The 19,274-nt window shown below is 46.9% G+C and overlaps 2 protein-coding genes across 2 annotated transcripts in view; one reads left to right on the top strand and one right to left on the bottom strand.

Annotated features, from left to right (window-relative positions):
• Positions 1–1,705, bottom strand: part of LOC125944428 (uncharacterized) — a 28,561-nt gene extending 26,856 nt beyond the window's left edge. The window contains exon 1 of the mRNA XM_049664913.1: positions 1,701–1,705. Coding sequence (XP_049520870.1) covers positions 1,701–1,705 — 5 coding nt within the window. The remainder of the gene's footprint in view (positions 1–1,700) is intronic.
• LOC119446596 (sodium/hydrogen exchanger 3-like) overlaps positions 1–19,274 on the top strand; it is a 411,172-nt gene that overhangs the window by 224,520 nt on the left and 167,378 nt on the right. The window contains 1 exon segment of the mRNA XM_049664238.1: positions 6,152–6,304. Within this exon segment, the coding sequence (XP_049520195.1) occupies positions 6,205–6,304 (100 nt within the window). The 5' untranslated portion in view covers positions 6,152–6,204.

Here is a 19,274-nt window from a genome sequence, read left to right as displayed (position 1 = left end):
AGGGGAGTTGTGCACTTTTTAATTGATTTTTAGTACCTGTGAGAATATACCGCTGGCCTCTCAGTAGCAGTAACCGAGGAGGCGCCGATACAAAATTGAAAACGTACGGTGCATGATGTGGATAAATACGGAAGGGCGTTGTAAGCATGAAACAATAATTTTGGCACTAACTGTTGCTTGTTGCTACTGCTGGTATTTGTAGTGAACACGCGCGTGCAAAAGTAGCATCTGTACGCATGTGCAGCCGCGTGCGAAAGCGTCAGTGATCTTGCCGCCAATTTTATTGTATTGGTGGTGACTGGTGACCCTGCAACTAGTGGATATATATAGATGGTGAAATTAGATTGTTGAAATGTGGTTGTTGTGGCTTCCTCAGTTTATGACACTCGGACCTCGTGTTGTACTTCGAGAAATTGTATTTGCGTATAAGCATCAAACAAGCTGGAATTAATTGGAAATTGCATTGGAAACAATCGAACACTTGTAATGTTACCAGATTCAGGGTGTTTCAAGCATTTCGTCATCGATAACGTTGCGACAAATGTGGCTCATTGAAATTAGCTAGTGTGCGCGGAAAGAAAGATTTCGAAATATTCGCCCTATCTCTGTGACGAGTAATTTCCCCGTGACGACGTCTCACAAATCGTGCCGCCAAATGTTCCAGGTATTGCTTAGGATTGAGAGATAAACGGCTTCTTAATTAAGAAATTATTTAACGGCGTGTGCTCTCACGAGGTTAGTTGGATAATCGGCTGGACAATGTTCGGCCGTAATTAGGTCGTCAGTTTTCAACAAATTTGTTTTTCGGTATTACTGCACAAATGTTTTGCTCAGTCTTCTTATTATTTTGTCAAACCGTATCCCTTTTCTTTACGATGTGGACATTCTCAATAAAAGGGAGGGAACAGAGATGCGGAAAGGCAAAGAGATTTAACTTTTATCATCAAACTCATCAAGGGAGGTTACCTGCTCGTACGGTCATTTACGTTGTTACGGACAAGGTTAATATTTACGTTTGTTTTTCTTGGTTTGAGTCTTCCTTTCTCACTATATGTATTCACTATATCGGGAGAAAAATACAAGGGCACCTACACAGGAATGACCGAGGCCTGTTTTCACTTAGGCATTTTTTTTTCAAAATACATGGTTTCGCTATAACGAGTTACTGTTTATTCGAGGAAGCCATTCTGAGTGATATATAGCCCACCCTTCATATAATACAAAAAAAGCATTTGCAATAAAAAAAGGAGCATTGCAGTTTTTTTTTTTTTTTTTTGAGAAGTTCCCAGTGCACTCTGTGGGTGCATGACACTATGAACGCTGCGTGGTCCTCTTATGTGTACAAACAATTCAATTTTCAGTCGTCGGGCGCCACTATGTGTGTAACACAAATACTCGCACTATACATCAGCGTAGGCACATGACACACAGCAAGACATTACGCGTTCAGGCAGATTTCGGCGATACCTTAACAAGTATTACAACAAATGGCCCAGACACGTGGACAAGTACAGTGATTAGAAAGTAAGTGGACCCTGGATGAAGGAAATTCGCTTAAACGGAAATGCCGGATAAACGGGGACGAGGGTACCAACTTTGGTTGGCCACCCATAGGAACAGTGTTAACGAACGCCGTTTAAACGGAACGCTTCAATTTGTGAACTCCGGTAAAACGGAACTGGAACCGAGACTGCACTTACCTCATCGGCAGTTATACTTCATGTGCAACAGTCTTAAGTTGCTAATAATTTCAAAATGGTGGTGCCAAATAGACAAGAAAATCCAATGTATCAGTCATTTGCGCTGTCGTGACATCAGTGGCTGAATTGCAGTGTTCACTTTGCCTAGTTTTCGCGTTCCTTTGTGCATCGTGATCGTGACAATGAAAAAAAAAAACGAAAAAACGAAAAAAAAAAGAGAGCGCATGAACAAATACATTGTGCGTCAGAAGCTGTGAAACCCCAAGCCGAATACCAGAATGTCTCTTTTTCACCGCTCTGAAATTAAAACAATAGAAGCTTTTGAAATAAAGCATTTTTTTTTCGTAATCATTGCGTCCTTCGCGTAAACAAAATTTATAATAAACGGAACTCTATTTTTGTCCCTTCGAGTTCCGTTTAAGCGGACTCTACTGTGTTTAGCATCTTCCAAATAGTTCGTCGCATTTGCTGAATTTCTACAGACGACTGTAAAGCGTTAATTTATCGCCTAACTCCAATTCGACCGCTTGTTGACGATCTCCCGAACGTACATATTTTGCTTCTACTGAGAGTGACCTTAGTTCCAATTCCTGCCTGCATTGTGTGCAAGTGCGCATTAATACCATACAGCGACAGGTGGCGCTATACCCGCTTCCTCTGATTGCACTGATCGCTCTAAGACGTCTCGAAGCCCTTACAGCGCTGCATGCTTCTATAGACAGATGCTTCAGAGTGTATTCGTTACTGTCTACTTCAAAGGAGGGAGATAGAAAGAAAGGGAAAGAAAGACAAGGAGGTTAGCCAGTGTAAATACCGGCTGGCTACCCTGTACTGGGGAAAGGGGTAAAGGGAATAAATGTTCTTAACGGCGTTGTAGCGCGTAGGGTCGCGTTATTTCGCGAATTTTCTTACTTCAAACGAGCGTTACATCGCTCGGGCATGGGCAGTTCTAGAGAACTTTCCTAATTTTCCAATTGGTCCCCGAGCCGCCGGCCATTGTGCTGCAATGTCGTTTCTCGCTCGAACGGTGTTCAGTTCGCCGTTATTTCGCTGTTTACGCTCGTGTGATGACCTCGGGCGCAACGGAGGCGCCCAGGCGTATCGCGTATACTTTGCACTGCGCGTGCGCGGTGAGCCATCTAAAGTTTATGCTAACGTGCTCGTATTGCGAAACCTGGCGAAAGCGGCAACAAGTTTAGACGCAGTAAGGTACGAGCCTCTTTGTTGAGAATGTAGCCTCCTCTCCCTTTTCCATCTCTCATCCCAGTACGCTTACGTGTGCGCACGCTAGTATACAATGATATGAAAACCAGAAATATTGATGAAGCCTTTTTGTTTGTTCTCTTTTTAAGAATTGTGACATGTGCATAAACTGTCCATCTATATCGTTATTATATACACTGCGAATTTTCATATAGCCAGCACTTGATCCAGCACCACGTCATGGCTTTTCTTTTGTAGCGTTAGCTACACTGGCCTAGCCAAGCCCGTTTCGCGTGGCACATCAAGAGCCGTGCTGCGCATGCGCAAGGATCAGTGATGTCACACGGCATGCGCATCACCGGAGCCACCGGAGCCGGCACCTCTCGCGCACTCCGCCGCCGCCGCGCGCGACTCACCGTCGCCGGTCTGCGCATTCCAGAGGAGTGACGTCGTAGCCGTGGTAGACGCACTGGCGCCGGCGCGCGCTGGCTCGCTGTGCAGTCGCCGTCTGACACTGCGCTGGAGCCGCTACGCTTCTGACTGGCGTTTGCCAGTGTGGTATAGCCATGGAGAAGGAGAGCGCAAATGCTGCTCAACAGCGCAGAAGAACGGAGAAGCTTGACTCATCGGATCCCGAAGTAGTTGCCTGGCAATTAGCGGTTGAGCGTAGGAGGAATGAATACATGTGCCACATAATACGTATACCGCGTGTGTGTCATTGGAGCAGCAGTAAGCATGACAATCAAGCTAATCCTTGACAATCTAGGCAACTAGGAAAGCTAAGAATAATCAGCTGAACCTTTGCTAATGCTACGTATATCCTGGCATAGCCGAGCTAAGCCACTGCAACTTTCTTTTTCTTTTTTTGTTTCACCTTCCGTCTCTCTGCTTCGCGCACCGCCGGTGTATATAATTCTTGCTTCGAATAAATAAATTGTCGTAAGGGCTTGTTTGTCTCGCTCTCGGTATGCTTTTTTTTGCGTCAGTACCACAAATATAGTAGAGGGCGCAAATCAACACGTACGCAGACGAAGTATGTAGTGAGGACGAGCACCGTTAGCGCGCGCGCGCGCGTGTGTGTGTGTGTGTGTGTGTGTGTGCGTGCGTGCGTGTGTGTGTGTGTGTGTGTGTGTGTGTGTGTGTGTGTGTGTGTGTGTGTGTGTGTGTGTGTGTGTGTGTGTGTGTGTGTGTGTGTGTGTGTGTGTGTGTGTGTGTGTGTGTGTGTGTGTGTGTGTGTGTGTGTGTGTGTGTGTGTGTTAATTTGCGCTCCTCTTCTAATAGTTACGTTTGTCCAACCAGTACAACAGGAAGTGCACCATGAATAAATACCGACTAGCAGCCCCGCAGCTATCCACCCTTCTGCACTTATTAGTGCTTTCAAAGTCAGATGCAGCAAATAATTATCTACCCGAGAGAACAGTGCTAGAACTCATTAAAAGAACAATACGTTTAAGAATACAAGCCTCCGGAACGCGCTCTAATGACCTCTGTGATGGATTAAACAAGCAATATGCGCGACGCGTTCTGGTAGGTCACGTGCTGGGCAGGCCTCCTGCCTTTTCTTTTTTTTTTTATGCTTTTTATGCTTTCATCTCTGCGCATGCGTCGTAAATAACGCGCACTGACTATGAAGGACACGTACCACACTTGATCCTAAAGCGTCCGGCCTCATTATTCTAGCGCGATTACTGTTTAATGAAGCGTTCGGCGCCCGTAAAAGCACACTTCCCACCAGTGTAGTGGTCGTTCTCGAGGAGGTGCTGGGTTCAACGCCGCATATCACTTATTGATGGGCCGCGGCCGCCGACCGTGAACCGACGCTGATGTTAGCGATATGAGACGCGTTATACACATGACTTCTGGAAATGAACCGTACTCGACTATTTGATTTGAAAGGAAAATAATAATAAAGAAAAGAAAACGTTAGAAAAGGTAATGCCTCGTACCGCTGTACCCAACTGAGCCATTAAAGTAAGGCGCATGTTTAGAGAGAACTGCCGCAGGGTATTGTTTAATGTAATCGCTGGTTAATTGGCGTCACCTTTCGAAGCATTTGATGAATGGAACTTGCAGATTGCCTCGCCACTCGTCTGGCTAATTTGTGATCCCGTCGCCGAACCCCACCATGCGCGCTAGCTATACCAGTTCCGATGGAACTGCGAGCTTCGAAATGACTCGCCTCGCATGGGGTCTTTCAAGGTCACTCAGTGTTTCAGCGCGTTTATGTCTGTATTTTCTTAGACTAGCTGTATTCACCTTTAAAATTTTTGAACGTTTTTCTTTTTTTCTCTTTTTTCATGTCTTAAATGGCCTATGGCAGATGCTTCATCAAGTAGAATACTTGACGAAGCGGACATTACTTGCCCGAGAAAGTGCTACATTCAAATATATATGTAGTTTACAAACTTTCATATATATATATATATATATATATATATATATATATATATATATATTGCAATAGAAGTTTAAAAAAGACGTTCACTTATTAATTTTCTATTAATCACTTCAGAGTATATCTTGGAGTGGTGGATGTGAAGCCGGCCAGTGATGATGCTGTGTTCATTTCACGGTAATCTTGAGACTAACACAAGTCCCCGAAATGCTGCGCGCATCTGGCTCATCGTCAACCAAAAGGATAACACGAGTTTTGACATAGCGGTGCTCGAAGTATGCTGCGAAATACATTGGCGTTCCCATTGGTGTTGCTCTGCATTACGCAGGGGATACTTTGGGACAACTATTTGATGGAGCTAGAACTGTTTTCTGTGGTTGTTCCATTATTACATCTGCAAAACTGTCTGTAATAACTTTTGCCGACTGACTGTTGGCTCTCGTCTGTCTGCTAAGATTGCGGTTCTCGGGCCTTTGGATCAGTCCGTTGTCCGTAGGGTGCCTGCAGGCCACTCAGCAATGAAAATCTATTGAAATATATAATATTATCTGGGACGTCTATAGAAAATTCATCAGAAGGCGTCTCAGGTGCCCTACAGTAATCTCTACATGGTATCCATGTCATGTACTACAGGTGAAGGGTCGTGTAAAGGTGAAGACGTAAGACGTGTACAGTAATCATTTTCTATAATATACATATATACTTCAAATCTTAGGGATTCGTCCTCGATGGACCACTTCTGTGCGGTTTGATTGGATTTTCACGAGGTTACGCTTACGTACAGTATGCACTGTCATACTCCGACGAAATCCTGCTAGCACTTGAGTGACACGTTCGCCGCTTTGTCCCGCAGGGTGGAGCCTCTGGAGGCGGAGCTGCGTGGCGTCGCCGCGGCCGTGTTGCCCGATGCGGCTGAGCCATTTAGCACCGTCATGCCTGCTGCTGCTGCTGCTGCTGCTGCTGCTAGCCGCGTTCGCGCCTTCGGCGGACGCCAGATGGGCGCCAGGTACGTGTCTCCTGCCCCCACAGGGCGGAAATTATGCACGAACAAATCTTTTAAGGCGTATTTTTTTGGCTCGTGACACGTAATAGACGCCTGCGTCTACTTCGTCCATTCTTATGACAGCCGAACCCCAGGCTGTAATCACGGCTGAAGTGCGGCGCGACCGGTTGTCATCCTAAGCGTCAACTTTACGTGTAGCGTATAACTAGGGCTCCCTGTTTTCGGATAAATACGAAAAAATCCGATAAACACTCGCCGGTAAAAATTTTGACAACTCGGGATTTATCCGATAAACTCCGATTTTAACGGCCAATATGACCCTGTTCTGTTTTATATCGAAATGGCATGTTCTAAGCATTCATTGATACATCGGCCGGTTTGGCCGATATAAACTTTACTTCACGTCAGCAGTATCTCGTAGAACACCCGTCGGACATTTAACAAAGGGCTTGTCGCGCACGGAACGAGAGACGTATGACCGTTCAACGACTGTCGCAGACCTTCATGGATACTACGCTCCTGTCGCTGAAAAGTGGAGACAGATAGTTGAAAGGAACTTTTTCGATTCACTCCAGTACACCAGTGAGTCGTTTTGGTATAGCGTTCAAGTTTGAATCTAAATGTGAAGCATGAGTTACCCCGCGCGTTCGAAACCTGTGCGCCGATTTTTAAGTTAGTGTTTCTTGAAACTGACGACATGAGCCAACTCATGAGTGATTTTGCGAACTATCAGTGCTAATTAATCAGTAACATTGTTGAGCCCCTGTCACTTTGGAGACTTCACACTGTCCAGTGGCCAGTGCTTTCTCGCTGCGCGCTGAGTCTTCTAGCGCGAACGTTGAAAGGGCATTTTCAAAGCTGAGAATCATCAATCGAAAGGAGCGTGCTTCCATTAGTGACAGCAACCTCGTAAAGTATGATTTCGTCTATTACATCAAGCTTTAAGAATGTAATAAGCACAAACCTAGGTGTTTTGTGTTCAAGTATTTGTGCTTGTGTGTATATGTGTTTGTGCGTTCAAACCTTTCAGACAGCAAAAATCCGCTTCGTGTGTTCTGATGTTTTCGTGTTCAGATATCATTTCATCTAAGATTTTGGAGTATTGAGAATAATGCAAAATTTAACTTCGAATTTCGGAGAATTGGGGATTTACGAGAAATAAACTCCGATAAACTCCGAATTTCCACCGGAAAATAAACTCCGAAAAACACCCTCCGAATTTCAAGAAAAATAAACTCCAAGAACACGGAGCCCTTCGTATAACTAACCTACAGTCATCTGACTTTTCATTGGCGGAGCTGTCGTGCCACGTCTCAGCTACCACGAGAGCGAATTCTAAAGGCTCAACTATAGTGGAAAGTCCTGAGAGCGCGCAACTGAGGCCGTCTTTATATCGGGGTATTGGAGTTCATGCGAGCCCTGTATACGCGTCAGCTCCAGACGGCCGGCTGCACGAAATTTCCTTAGTACTGACATGTTATTTTCAACTCTTCATTTTTTTTTTCGCGCTTAAATGAAGGTCCTAGACCTCTCACCCCCGAACAAAATAGTGGCATGCCTCAGAGTGCCTTACATAATTTACTATAATAGTTTTTCTAAAGCCAGTTTTGGTTTCATTTCACAGGAGGCTACTGCGTTGTGACGTCATGAACCAGAAAGTGTTCACGTGGGAGCAAGACATAGCGAGGTTTTGACACTCGCTGTGGCTCGCTAGGGTGGTCTCCTATGATGCTACTCGCTGTGATGGCTGATGTAGCAGCATACAGAAGATGACCAAGGAAGCCAGAGCGAGTGTTAAAACGTCGCATTGTCTTGCTTAGTGGCGTCAGGACACAGTATACAGTAACGATACCGAAACTGGATGTAGAAAAGCTGCTGTATTAAATTATTTAGGGCACTTTGAGGTTTGCGAGTTTTTTTTTTTTTTGTTGTTGTTGTTGTTGTTGTTGTTGTTCGAGTGTTTATATGTGCCAGACCTTCATTTTACGCAAATGTTTAACAGTCGAAAATACAGTGTCAGTATGCCTTTAACAAAGGTAGTCAAAGAAATGTAATTGAATTGTCCTCTGCATCAGTTTTCCCTGGCAGGTTATCTTGAAACATGGTCCGTGTCTCAAATTGTGAATAACTAATTATCAAGCTCTTTTCAGGATTGTCGCGTGTGTAGCTATATAGTGTGATTGGTATGCTACGAAAATGGAGTCGATGTGTATAGGAGCGTCACGCGGTTATGAGATGACACTCGTAACTCGGCCTGGCGTACCTTGCAGCCCGTGACAATCTATCATTGTCGCTGCGCAGTTTCTCGCAGCGGAAATTGACTTGACGCACACACTGTCGTCCCCCCCCCCTCATTCAGCCAAGCGTAAAACCGGAATGAGAACTCTATACCGAATAGCGGGTAACTCGCTGCCGGTGAAGCAAGACTGGCGATGGTTTGTTCGTGGATCGCTCGAGGCCTGCCGCAGCGTGGCAAACTCGCCTGCAATTCCCAAGGAGTCTCACTTTCAGACTAAGTTTAGAGCCCTTAGGGGTGCGTTGAGGGGGGGCTGAGTGTTGTGCCGTCGTAGCTATACAGTCCCGTGCGCGAGTCGTCTGCTGCCTTCTTCACCGAACTCACTCGCTCACGGGTGCGGCCAGACAGTGACGCTCATGCGTTCCAATCTGCGCGAACTTCTATAACTGTTTCTGGCGGCGTCGCGCAGATCGCCCGGGTCGATTATTTCGGCCGGCTCCATTGCGATCTCCCGCACGCGTCTGTGTTTGTTTGATTTGTTGCGAGGACGGAGCGGGGCGCAGTCGGGTTTCTCCGTCTTTCCGTCGTGTCACTTTCGGGAACGACGCAGGCATGCGCCACACCTCTCATGGTCGTTTCGTTAACTTGGTATGTACTAAAATTGGCATACTATGACAAGAGTATATGACGAACATAAATGATATGTCATGACATGCGTGTCATGTAGGTCATGACAATGACCCAGCGAAAACGTTTAGCACTCAAAAACCACTCAAATGGGTTCGGACGTGGGTACTAAGTGAAGGAAACACTACAGGATGCTGGTAGAAGTAATAGTCGTGAGCATGACTCGGCGAATATGACAATGACTCAGCGAGAAAAGATTAACACTCAAAAACCACTGAAGTATGTTCGGACGTGGGTACTCAGTGAAGGAAACACCAAAGTATTAGAGTAGTAGTCATAGTCATGAACATGACTCAGCAAAAATGAGAATGACTTAGCGAAAAAAGGTTAACGCTCAAAAACCAATGGATGGGTTCGGATGTCGTACTAAGTGAAGGAAAAGGCTAATGGTTGATCGTCGAAGTCATAGTCATGAGCATGACTAAGGCTTTCGCTTTAAGGTCTCTTAGGTGTAGCTAAAGGGACTCCTGAGGGCTCATGACATGAATGTCATGACATGCGTGTCATGAATGTCATGAAAGAACCGCCTACGTCTTGGTGCTCTCATGGTCGTTTCGTTAACTTGGTAGGCTCCCCGCACACTGCTTCGCATAACATCGATTCCCACAGGGTGTGGGATCTGCCGGCTTTTTATTGTGATATCAATTATATGGACACTCCAAAGTGGATTTCTGCCGTCGGCGTCGGCGTCGCCGTCGCTGTGAGGTTCCGTATGACGTCAATGGCGATGAAATCGTCGCCGCGCGCCGGACGCTGTATGTGCGAGTGAAATGGCGCGAGGGACGCGCGCTTTCACGGGGAGTGAACGCACGGCGGAGTACAAACGCGCAGTCGGCGCCGTGCTCCCTGAAGGGCTGAAGAATTAAGCGTCTCTTTCCTCCTTTACAATCACCATATATGTCGAGCAAACGCGACTTCTTCCGACGCGCGAAAGGCCGTGGGGGAGGGGTGGGGGAGGGAAGGGAGGTGACGTTTAGCTGCGGCACCAAATGCCTATTTATATAAACACGTTGTGAGGCGAGAAGGTGGTAAAGACTTCCGACGCTGCTGTACGAGTGTCCTGTTCTGATCTCGTCGAAAACCTCCGAGCCGCCCCTAGAGGCACCGGCAACAGTCACCAACGCCCCCCGCGTTTGATGCGAACGCGGGCAAAACGCCGATGGCGTCGACAACAGTTCTGCATGTTGCCGGTGCTGTTGCATGTCCAAGTTTATACAGTTGATAAAACTACTATCCTTACTCCGTATAGCTCTCTACTCCGTATGCTTCGCTTTTCGGGTGAAACTGCGACAACTCTTTTCTTTTAAGCGAAGCATTTTAGGCTCAAGTTTCGCCGGTGGTGGTGGTGGTGGCGGTGTCACGCTGAAAAGTGGGCCGATCCTGGCAATAGTGCAGAAAGGGTCCAAGCTCAATGGCACATACCAGGGACAAAAAAGAAAGAGAAAGAGATAGTAGGAGAGAAAGAAAGAAAGAGAAAGCGAGAAAAGAGAGAGAGAGGGGGAAGAAAGAAAGGTAGGGAAGGAGAGAATGAAAGAGAGAAAGTGAGAGAAAGAAAAAGAGAGAAATAAAGACAATCACCAGCTCTTCCCCTGTCGAGAAAATGGGGGTAAGCAAGGAAGGAAGGAAGGAAGGAAAGAGTGGAGAAGGAAAGGCAGGGACGTTAACCAGTTCAGCACAACCGGTTTGCTATCCTACACATGGGAGTGGGATCAGGGGGAATAAAAGATGGGGAGGAGAGAGAGAGAGCACACAGCACAGCACACACATCGTCAGTCACAGTCCGTCACTCTTGCGTGGTACGTGACATCACTGTCACAGCCGCTTGTCCAAGCCCGTTTCTTTTAAAAACCGAAGTAGTCCCTTCGTCGCCTTCAGCTGCGATGTCTTCTGTCGACGACACGTGAGGATCACTTCAACTGACATTGGTCTGTTGTCAAGGTGCGCTAGAACGGACGCCAGGGACTGTCTCTGAAAATTATATTCAGGACAGTCGCATAGAATGTGTTCTAGCGCCTCCTCGCAAAGACAGGCATTGCAAAGAGCGTTGTTGGCCATTCCAATCAGAAATGAATAAGATTTAGTGAATGGCCACCCATAGCCATAAGCGATAAAGCATAGTGGCCTCTTTTCGGCGGAGTACAGATGGCATACAGAGATGCATCAAAGAGGGCAGGTGGTATTGACGATTGCTCCGGTTGGTCTGGCCACTTGGTGTGCACCATAGAGAGAGCGTGATCTCCTGTGCAAGCACTCGAAGTCTGCTGGCTGCGTCGGACCGTGAGAGTGGTATGGCCTCTTCCTGTGTGTCGTCAAGAGCTGCCCGAGCGGCATTATCGGCGTCTTCGTTCCTTATGACACCGCAGTGACTTGGAAGCCACTGAAATACCACGTGGTGTCCTTTGTCATGTGATGTATGCAGTAGGTGTCTAATATCGAATACGAGCTGTTCGTATGGCCCGCGACGCAGAGCTGATAGCACAGATTGTAGGGCTGCCTTCGAGTCACTGAAGATTGACCATTGTCGAGGTGGTTCCCGATTGACGAAACAAAGTGCAGCGCGAAGAGCAGCTAGTTCCGCAGATGTCGATGTCGTTGGGTGGTCAGTCCTGAAGCTGATGGTAGTAGCTCGTGCTGGGACAACCACAGCACCGGACGAACACTGGATGTTTGCGGAACCATCAGTATAAATATGTACACTGTCCGCATACCTCTCGCGTAGAAGAAGCAGAGACAGTTGTTTCAGCACAGGTGACGATAGCTCAAATTTTTTCTTGATTCCTGGTACACTGAGATGTACTGTGGGGTTAATAAGACACCAAGGGAGCATCAATGGTTTAGATGCAGCGGCGAATCCTGAGGGGAGTTTGTCGTTGTACTTGATGATAGTTTTAGAGAACGATGCTTGGCGCCTGTCTGAAGGTAGTGTTGCAAGGTCGTGATAGGGGGCACGTGCAAAATCTCTGATGTGTGTTCTCAGGGCTTCCACCGTAATGTGAGTTTGCATCGGATGGTCCCGAGCAATTGCAATAGTTGCCTCTGTTGACGTGCATCTGGGCAAACCAAGGCAACCTCTGAGTGCTTGAGCTTGTTCTGCCTGCAGAACACGAATATTTGTCTTGCAAGTGTTGTTCAGTACAGGTAGACTGTATCTTAAAGAACGGAGAAAGAGAGCTCTGTAGAGTTTCAGCATTGTGTCTACTGACATCCCCCACGTCTTTCCTGTCAAGTATTTAAACAACTGGGAAATTGCTGTCAGGCGCCGTTTCATGTAGGCCACGTTCGGGCTCCAACAGAGGTCTCGGTCAATGATTACGCCAACAAACCTGTGGGTTCTGACATAGGAAATGGTCCGCCCATTGATTGAGATGACATAAGGCGTCATTGGTTTGCGAGTAAATGCCACTAGTGCGCATTTTTCTGGTGATATTCCTGGTGCATTTTTCTGGTGACAAGTAGCTCCCTGTCAAAGTTGCTGCTCTTTGAAGCCGCGCACGTATCTGTGGACGTGTGACTGCCGTAGTCCAAACACAGATGTCGTCTGCGTATATTGAAATCTTGATGGTAGTTTGTAAGTATTCAGCAAGTCCAAGAAGAGCGAGGTTGAATAGCGTCGGGCTGAGAGCACCGCCTTGGGGAACGCCTCTGCTGGTATAGCGTCGCGTAGTCGGGCCATCGTCAGTTAACACAAAGAATGATCTTGCGAAGGTTGTCGTGTGTGCACTTGACCCACTCCTTTCCCTTCCCTTTCCTACTACTTTTCGTTCCATTTCGTGGTACTTTTCGTTCCCTTTCCTTGTACTTTTGTTTCCCTTTCGTGCAACTTTTCCTTCCGTTGCGTTGTACGTTTCCTTCCCTCGATGGATACATTCAATAAACGTTTATGTTTTGTGAACTATATGTCGTGAACTATACGTTACCCTGACGAGGGTCAGATACACACACGACAAGCTTCGCTTACCCCCATTTTCTGGACAGGGGAAGGGCTGGTGAATTTTTTTCTGCGGTGCCCGTCGCCGCTCGGGCATACTGCCAGCTGCACATGCCGCGTTGTGTGAACCGTCCGTGTGTGGCCCGATGCGCCAGCAACTGAACGTGTGGTTATCTAATTTGAGGTCGACAGCCATTAAATGTACACCGCGAGACACGGGAGTCTCACTCGTTGTATTTCACATTGTGCGCTGTGCGTTCGCCCAGATTTATTTCTCTCCACCGCGTTGGATAAACGCACCGGATATAAGTCTGGTCCAACCACCCATGCCTTCCATCTTAGTATCATCTCTCGGCTTCTTCAGCCAATTCGATTATCGCTTACCTATGCCGTCATTGATTTACTTCCTTAATGACTCGCTGACGCGGTTGATTGACTGATTTATCTATGTATTGATTGAACATTTGCCCCCGATGGCAGAAAAGTTGATGGTTCTCGATCATCGGCACAAGCATGTTGCGTTCGCTCACCACCGCTTAATGAGCGGTGCGTGTGCAATCGTGTGCGGACGCCGTGGACAGCGCAACTATCTCTTTGCACGAATGCCTGAAGTAATCCGCGGCAGAAGGGAGTGCAGCCAGCATTCTGCGTTCCCAGGTGGTCTCGCTGTATACATAGAGCTGCTTCGCTTCTGCGGTTAAAGGGCAACCGATGTATCGAGCCCGTAAGGTGCCGTAGCCCTGGCAGTTAACCAATGCAGTCTAAAATCAGAAGTAACCAGGATTTCGTTGTCACAAGCGTGCACGTTGTCATCTATTGCTGCCAAGCAAGTGAAGGAAAGCGGCCTGCACGTCAGTTTCTCGCTGTCAGAGGGAAAGGCTTGGTGCCTCATTATATTCGTGGAAGTTTCGTACGTGTATATGTTTGTACGTGCGTGCGTGCGCGCGCGCGTGTGTGGAGTTATTGGGTAGGAGTGAAGTGCCGAGCGCACTGTCCATGTGAGGCTAAATACGTCAGTCCTTGTCATCAGCCAGTGCACTTCAACGCTCTTCACCACCACCCACAACACTGGCACCCGGTTGTCGCCAATACCAGGCTGTATTTTAACTCGCCGTGCAAGAACCATTACTGTGCTCAAGTACGCATGGGGTGCTATACGTTAAAATATCACGTAGCCAGCACCGGCAAGAACGGGCGCCGAGCCATTTATGCCCGGCTTCTCAGTGAATCGCTTGAGCTCTAGCTTTTATTTTTACAACGCCCAACTTTACAGGAGACCTCGCTCTGTGCTGCTGAGCAAGTTCCAGCAGCTTGGTTTTTCACACTATTCGCCCGCTGACTTAATAATAATTATCATTCGCATATTCTCGAACAACGGCTTGTTCAGGTAATAACGCGAGCTTGTTGTTCCTCCTACTCGGGCGACGTCCGCCCACTTCTCCCGACTTCAACAAATCTTCGGTGGCATTACAGTAAAGCGCTCCGTAAACACCTGCGGCGCTTCCTCTCGCCAGAGTTCAAAACTTAAAGTTCAAATTGGTAGGCGCCAGTCTCGCAAGTCTGGTTCCACACGCGGGCCAAGGAGTGGGAAGGTGTAATCGGGGTTCCCTTTGAAGTGAGCTTCACAAAAAGGGGGGAGAATATCGACAAGCAATCCCATGCCATGTACAGTCGAACACCTTTATGACGAAGTGCTTGGGGCCTCAGAAATCGTTCGTTATAGTGATCACTTCGTTGTAATGGTCGTGCACCGCACCGCACCGCTCACAATAGAACCGAGACACAGTTATCCCTTCGTTAGCCAGGTCATTTCGTTGTATAAAGGTGTTCGTTGTTGAAGCGCTTGACTGTACCGCGTGTCCCAGCTAACGTTAGCCAAGCTCTTCAACGAAAAAAATATTTAGAAAACACGGTGAAAGGTACAACCTACGGTGTTTGGTTGTCAGATGCCTGACGAGTGGCGACCGAACACCATAGGCCATAAAATCGTATCTTACACAATGTTTTTTTTTTTAAATATTGGCTAACGTTAAGCTTGGCTAACGTTAGCTGGGACACCCTACACAGTGGTCCGCGTTCATACGTGGCACAATCCGAAACTGACTCCTCGCGTTGACTGTTCTCCCTGACCACCGCAGTGCCCCGTGTTTTACGAATGGTTGTTCTTTACAGCCTTGCGCCACCCTGGAGGCTTTCAAAATCATTTCTATCCCGCGCGGCATATTCTGTACGCCGTAAAAGTCCCCCGTGACCTAAGTTCCGATTTATGCTCCATCACAAACATACGAACGTTCCGTTCTTTCGCCTGGTTGACTCATTCCTGTGTCGATCTCTTGCGTCGGTTCGCTTTGGCAGAACTAGCCGGAGCGCTGCGCTATTTTCAAGCCTGGCTTGTGCTTCATTTGCATTCACAGTAGCTTCGAACGTGTATGTGTTTGTGCATGCGTCTGCGTAGTTTGTGTGTGTGTGTACTTGCGCGTGCGTACGACAGCGCGCGGCCTTCTCTGCGACGATAAGAAACAGGCGTGCAGGTTGCTTTACTTCAATTGTGCGAGCAGTTCTTGTTTCTCTTCGCTCGTTCTTGTTTTCGGACATGGCTCTCGGACTCGTTTTGATAGACTGGACCTGTTGACCTGCGAGTGTCATACGTGCCACTTTTCGAAAGCCCTGCTTCGATTGGATGAGCACGTTGAGAATATCGAATTCAGACTTCCGTAGTGTCGAGTTCAGTTTTCGGCTCACGGTCAACGAGTATAACGTTGTGCGATGCGGTCGATCTCTATCAACGAATTCTATGACTTGTCAGTTGATGATAGGAAAAAAAAAAGGCACTGAGATCGATGCAAGGAGAAACGTATTATATGCTTCCCGATCGATAAGCAGAAAGTGGGCTAGCTTCATGTAACGTATACGAAGGCCTGTCAGAACTTCTAGGCTATATGGATTATGGGGAGAAAAAAAGAGGGAAAGCTCGAAGTTGGGAAAATATTTAAAAGTAGCAATAAAAGCTTGTTCGGTAGTGCGGCCGGCGCGTTTGTTTAAGATTGGCTGGCAAGAGAAAAAGTTGTTGGAAACTGTGCACACCAAGTTTGTGGAACTAGTTATGAGTTATTGGCGAAAATTTTGTGGTAGAAGCTCTCGTGTGCCCGAGGAGTGCTTGGGCTGATTGGGTTTCGGGCCGACGGGCAAAGATAACAGTTCATGTGTTTGCAGTGCGCACTTGGGAGAAAAAAAAAAAGTTGAAAAAAAAAAAAACGGTTTTTCTTTTTTTTTTTCTTTTTTTTTTTGTTTCCTCCCGTGACCTTTGCCTCGCAGTTAGGGCACGTTCACACTAGGGACTCCGGCGTCAAGAGCGACGCGAAATCCAATTCGGCGATGGCGAGATCCGCAGAAAAGGACCTTTCCGCACCGATCGGTTCAAGACCAATTTTTGTCGCCGCTGCCTTCGTAATCCCTCGCCGCGCACCAATCAGAACGCGAGTCAGAAGTCTTTAGAGCAGGCCGGACCCACCACCGCCGCTGACGCAGATTCTTCTTTGGCAAATTCCTCTTCTGTTACTGATGCATAGCCAAAAAAGTTGTTGTTCCTCAATGACCTGGCGCAAACCATTCTGGAGGATCGGCCATGAATCTGGCGGGGCAAAAGGTAAATAAACAATGTGCTTGGCAAGAGGCCCAGAAGTATCGCTTCTCCTTTCTCAAGGCTCTGTTCGCGATTCACAAGGAAAAAGAAGGAAAAAAAAAGAAAGAAAGGAAAGAAAAGGTCAACGAAGTATCGACGCTAAATCAGGACAACATAAATGGTGGTCCAAATAAATCTACGATTAAATGTTGACTATGTCTCTCTATTCTGTGTTTTTGTCTCTTTTTCATGCTCATTATTCACTCATTTCTTATCTTATTTGTGTTGTATTTCACGCGCAGTTGCGTCGACCTTGTATTCCTTAGCGTCTACGCTTGGTTGACGCTTTCTTTTGTTTTTGTTTTCCTCTTTTGGGCCAAGCGAACACATGGCCCGATCCCAGAGTCTATGGCGCAGTGGGGCTAATTTTCGGATATATATTATATATCAGACACGGGTGCAACCAAACGAATATTTATTCAGTGATCGATTGCGCATGTAAAGGGGCACCATTTGGTTTAAATTACTGTCGTAGGTCATTCGTTGCCGTTGTCTCGCTTGACGTGTAGACCGTCTAGGAGCAGGCATCGGCACTCGACCTTGCACTGAAGGTTGTGCTCCGAGAACAGGAACATTTCAGCACCGGGCTAACGGATCATCGTCTGTTGCAACCTCATTGTTCGAGTCATTGCAGTTTGCAGTCTCGCGCAAGAATGGTTCTCTCGTCTTAAGCAGATGCTGTCTGTTTCGTCACGTCGTAGTTGACGGTGTTCTTCCGTGAACAGTTGTTATGACCGCTGGGCCAGCTGACCGAGGACCTGGGCCCTGTGGATCTATGCCTTGTCTCTCACCCGCCGGACGGTTTCACCCTACCCGAGTGGCGGTGGACTCGCCCTTAGTGTATCTAGTCTCTTCCGCCTGAACACTTGGGAGCGTGGTCGGGGCATATAGACTACATTACAGCCGGCTACCAAAAACACACTTGAATAATTGTAGCCACCAATTTTCCCGCACGCGCGCACGCACGCGCGCACACACACACACACACACACACACACACACACACACACACACACACACACACACACACACACACACACACACACACACACACACACACACACGCACACGCACGCACGCACGCACGCACGCACACACACACACACACACACACACACACACACACACACACACACACACACACACACACACACACACACACACACACACACACACACGCACACACACACACACACACACACACACACACACACACACACACACGCACGCACGCACGCACGCACGCACGCACACGCATACAGTCTACATAAAAGCGTACACATGAAAAAGGGATAAGAAAACCCAAATCAGGAGGAGCGACCTATTTGCACCCGCTATATGTAAAATAAGTTCATGTCCACCTGAGCTATATAAAAACACTACTATCGTAACGTGCACGAATGTAATTTTTCAAGTAGCCCTGCCTCAATATACATAGAGTTAATAATAATCTACAAATTAAATCCAATGAATTAGATTGCTGTCGACAGAGCAATCCCGTTGGGCTGTCAAAGCACATCTCTTTTTAGCAGGGCATAACCATAGACCAGGTAATTTCGTAATGGAAAATTCACGTCTATCCAAGGGAGTTGACTTGTCGCGGAAATGGATTGTGTTCCGCAAATAGTTTGGAATGACACTTGTGTGTAGTTTTTTTTTTGTATTTTTTGTATTTTTTTTTTTTTTGCTAGTCCAGCTAAGCTGATGCTGAAAGTAAGAGCAACTTTTTTAATGAAGCCACCTAATAGGCACGTTCCGTATTCACGAACGGATGCGCACTCCGTTCTTACGTCGCTCATGCGAGACTGCAAGATTGTCACGCTCGACCACACCATACATGGTTGCAGCCGCCTGAAAGAAGTGGACCCTCACAGGACATTTCCGCCTGCCAGCTAAAGTCAAGAGAAGCCAAGCGCGTGTTTTATTTGCTTATTTATTTACTGCGCAAATATTTTTCATATTTATCTACTATAATGGCAAAAAATAAGGCCGAGCTTCATTTTTTTTATATATCTGTTGAGAAAACCACGACTTTGACGACGACAAGAAGAAAAGAAAAAAACTACCTTAACGACGACGACGATGACACCATAACAACTGAAAATTCAATACTTAGACCCAGTCAAATTGGCTTTAAATCGGGGTGTTCGGTACGGTGTACGCACGTTAGAGTCGCATACAACTTGCTTGGCGCCGAAGAGAATATTCAGCTTTAAGGACCATAGATCTAGCTAAAGCTTATGATTCCGTGGAGAATGACATACTGATAAAGCAACTAGAGAATTACAGGTTTAAAAATACATCACGGAAAAGGGTATCAGAATTTTTACAGAAAGATAACTCTACTGTTTTCAAAGCGGATGCTCACTCGGGGCACCACAAGGGTCAGGGCTGTTTCCTCGTTTATTTAATATATTTTTAAGCTCCAGGACCTTCGTCC

This window comes from Dermacentor silvarum, chromosome 3, assembly GCF_013339745.2.
Source record: "Dermacentor silvarum isolate Dsil-2018 chromosome 3, BIME_Dsil_1.4, whole genome shotgun sequence".
NCBI lineage: Eukaryota > Metazoa > Arthropoda > Arachnida > Ixodida > Ixodidae > Dermacentor > Dermacentor silvarum.
The sequence above is the reverse complement of the archived record's forward strand: the minus strand, read 5'-3'. Positions and strand labels throughout refer to the sequence as shown.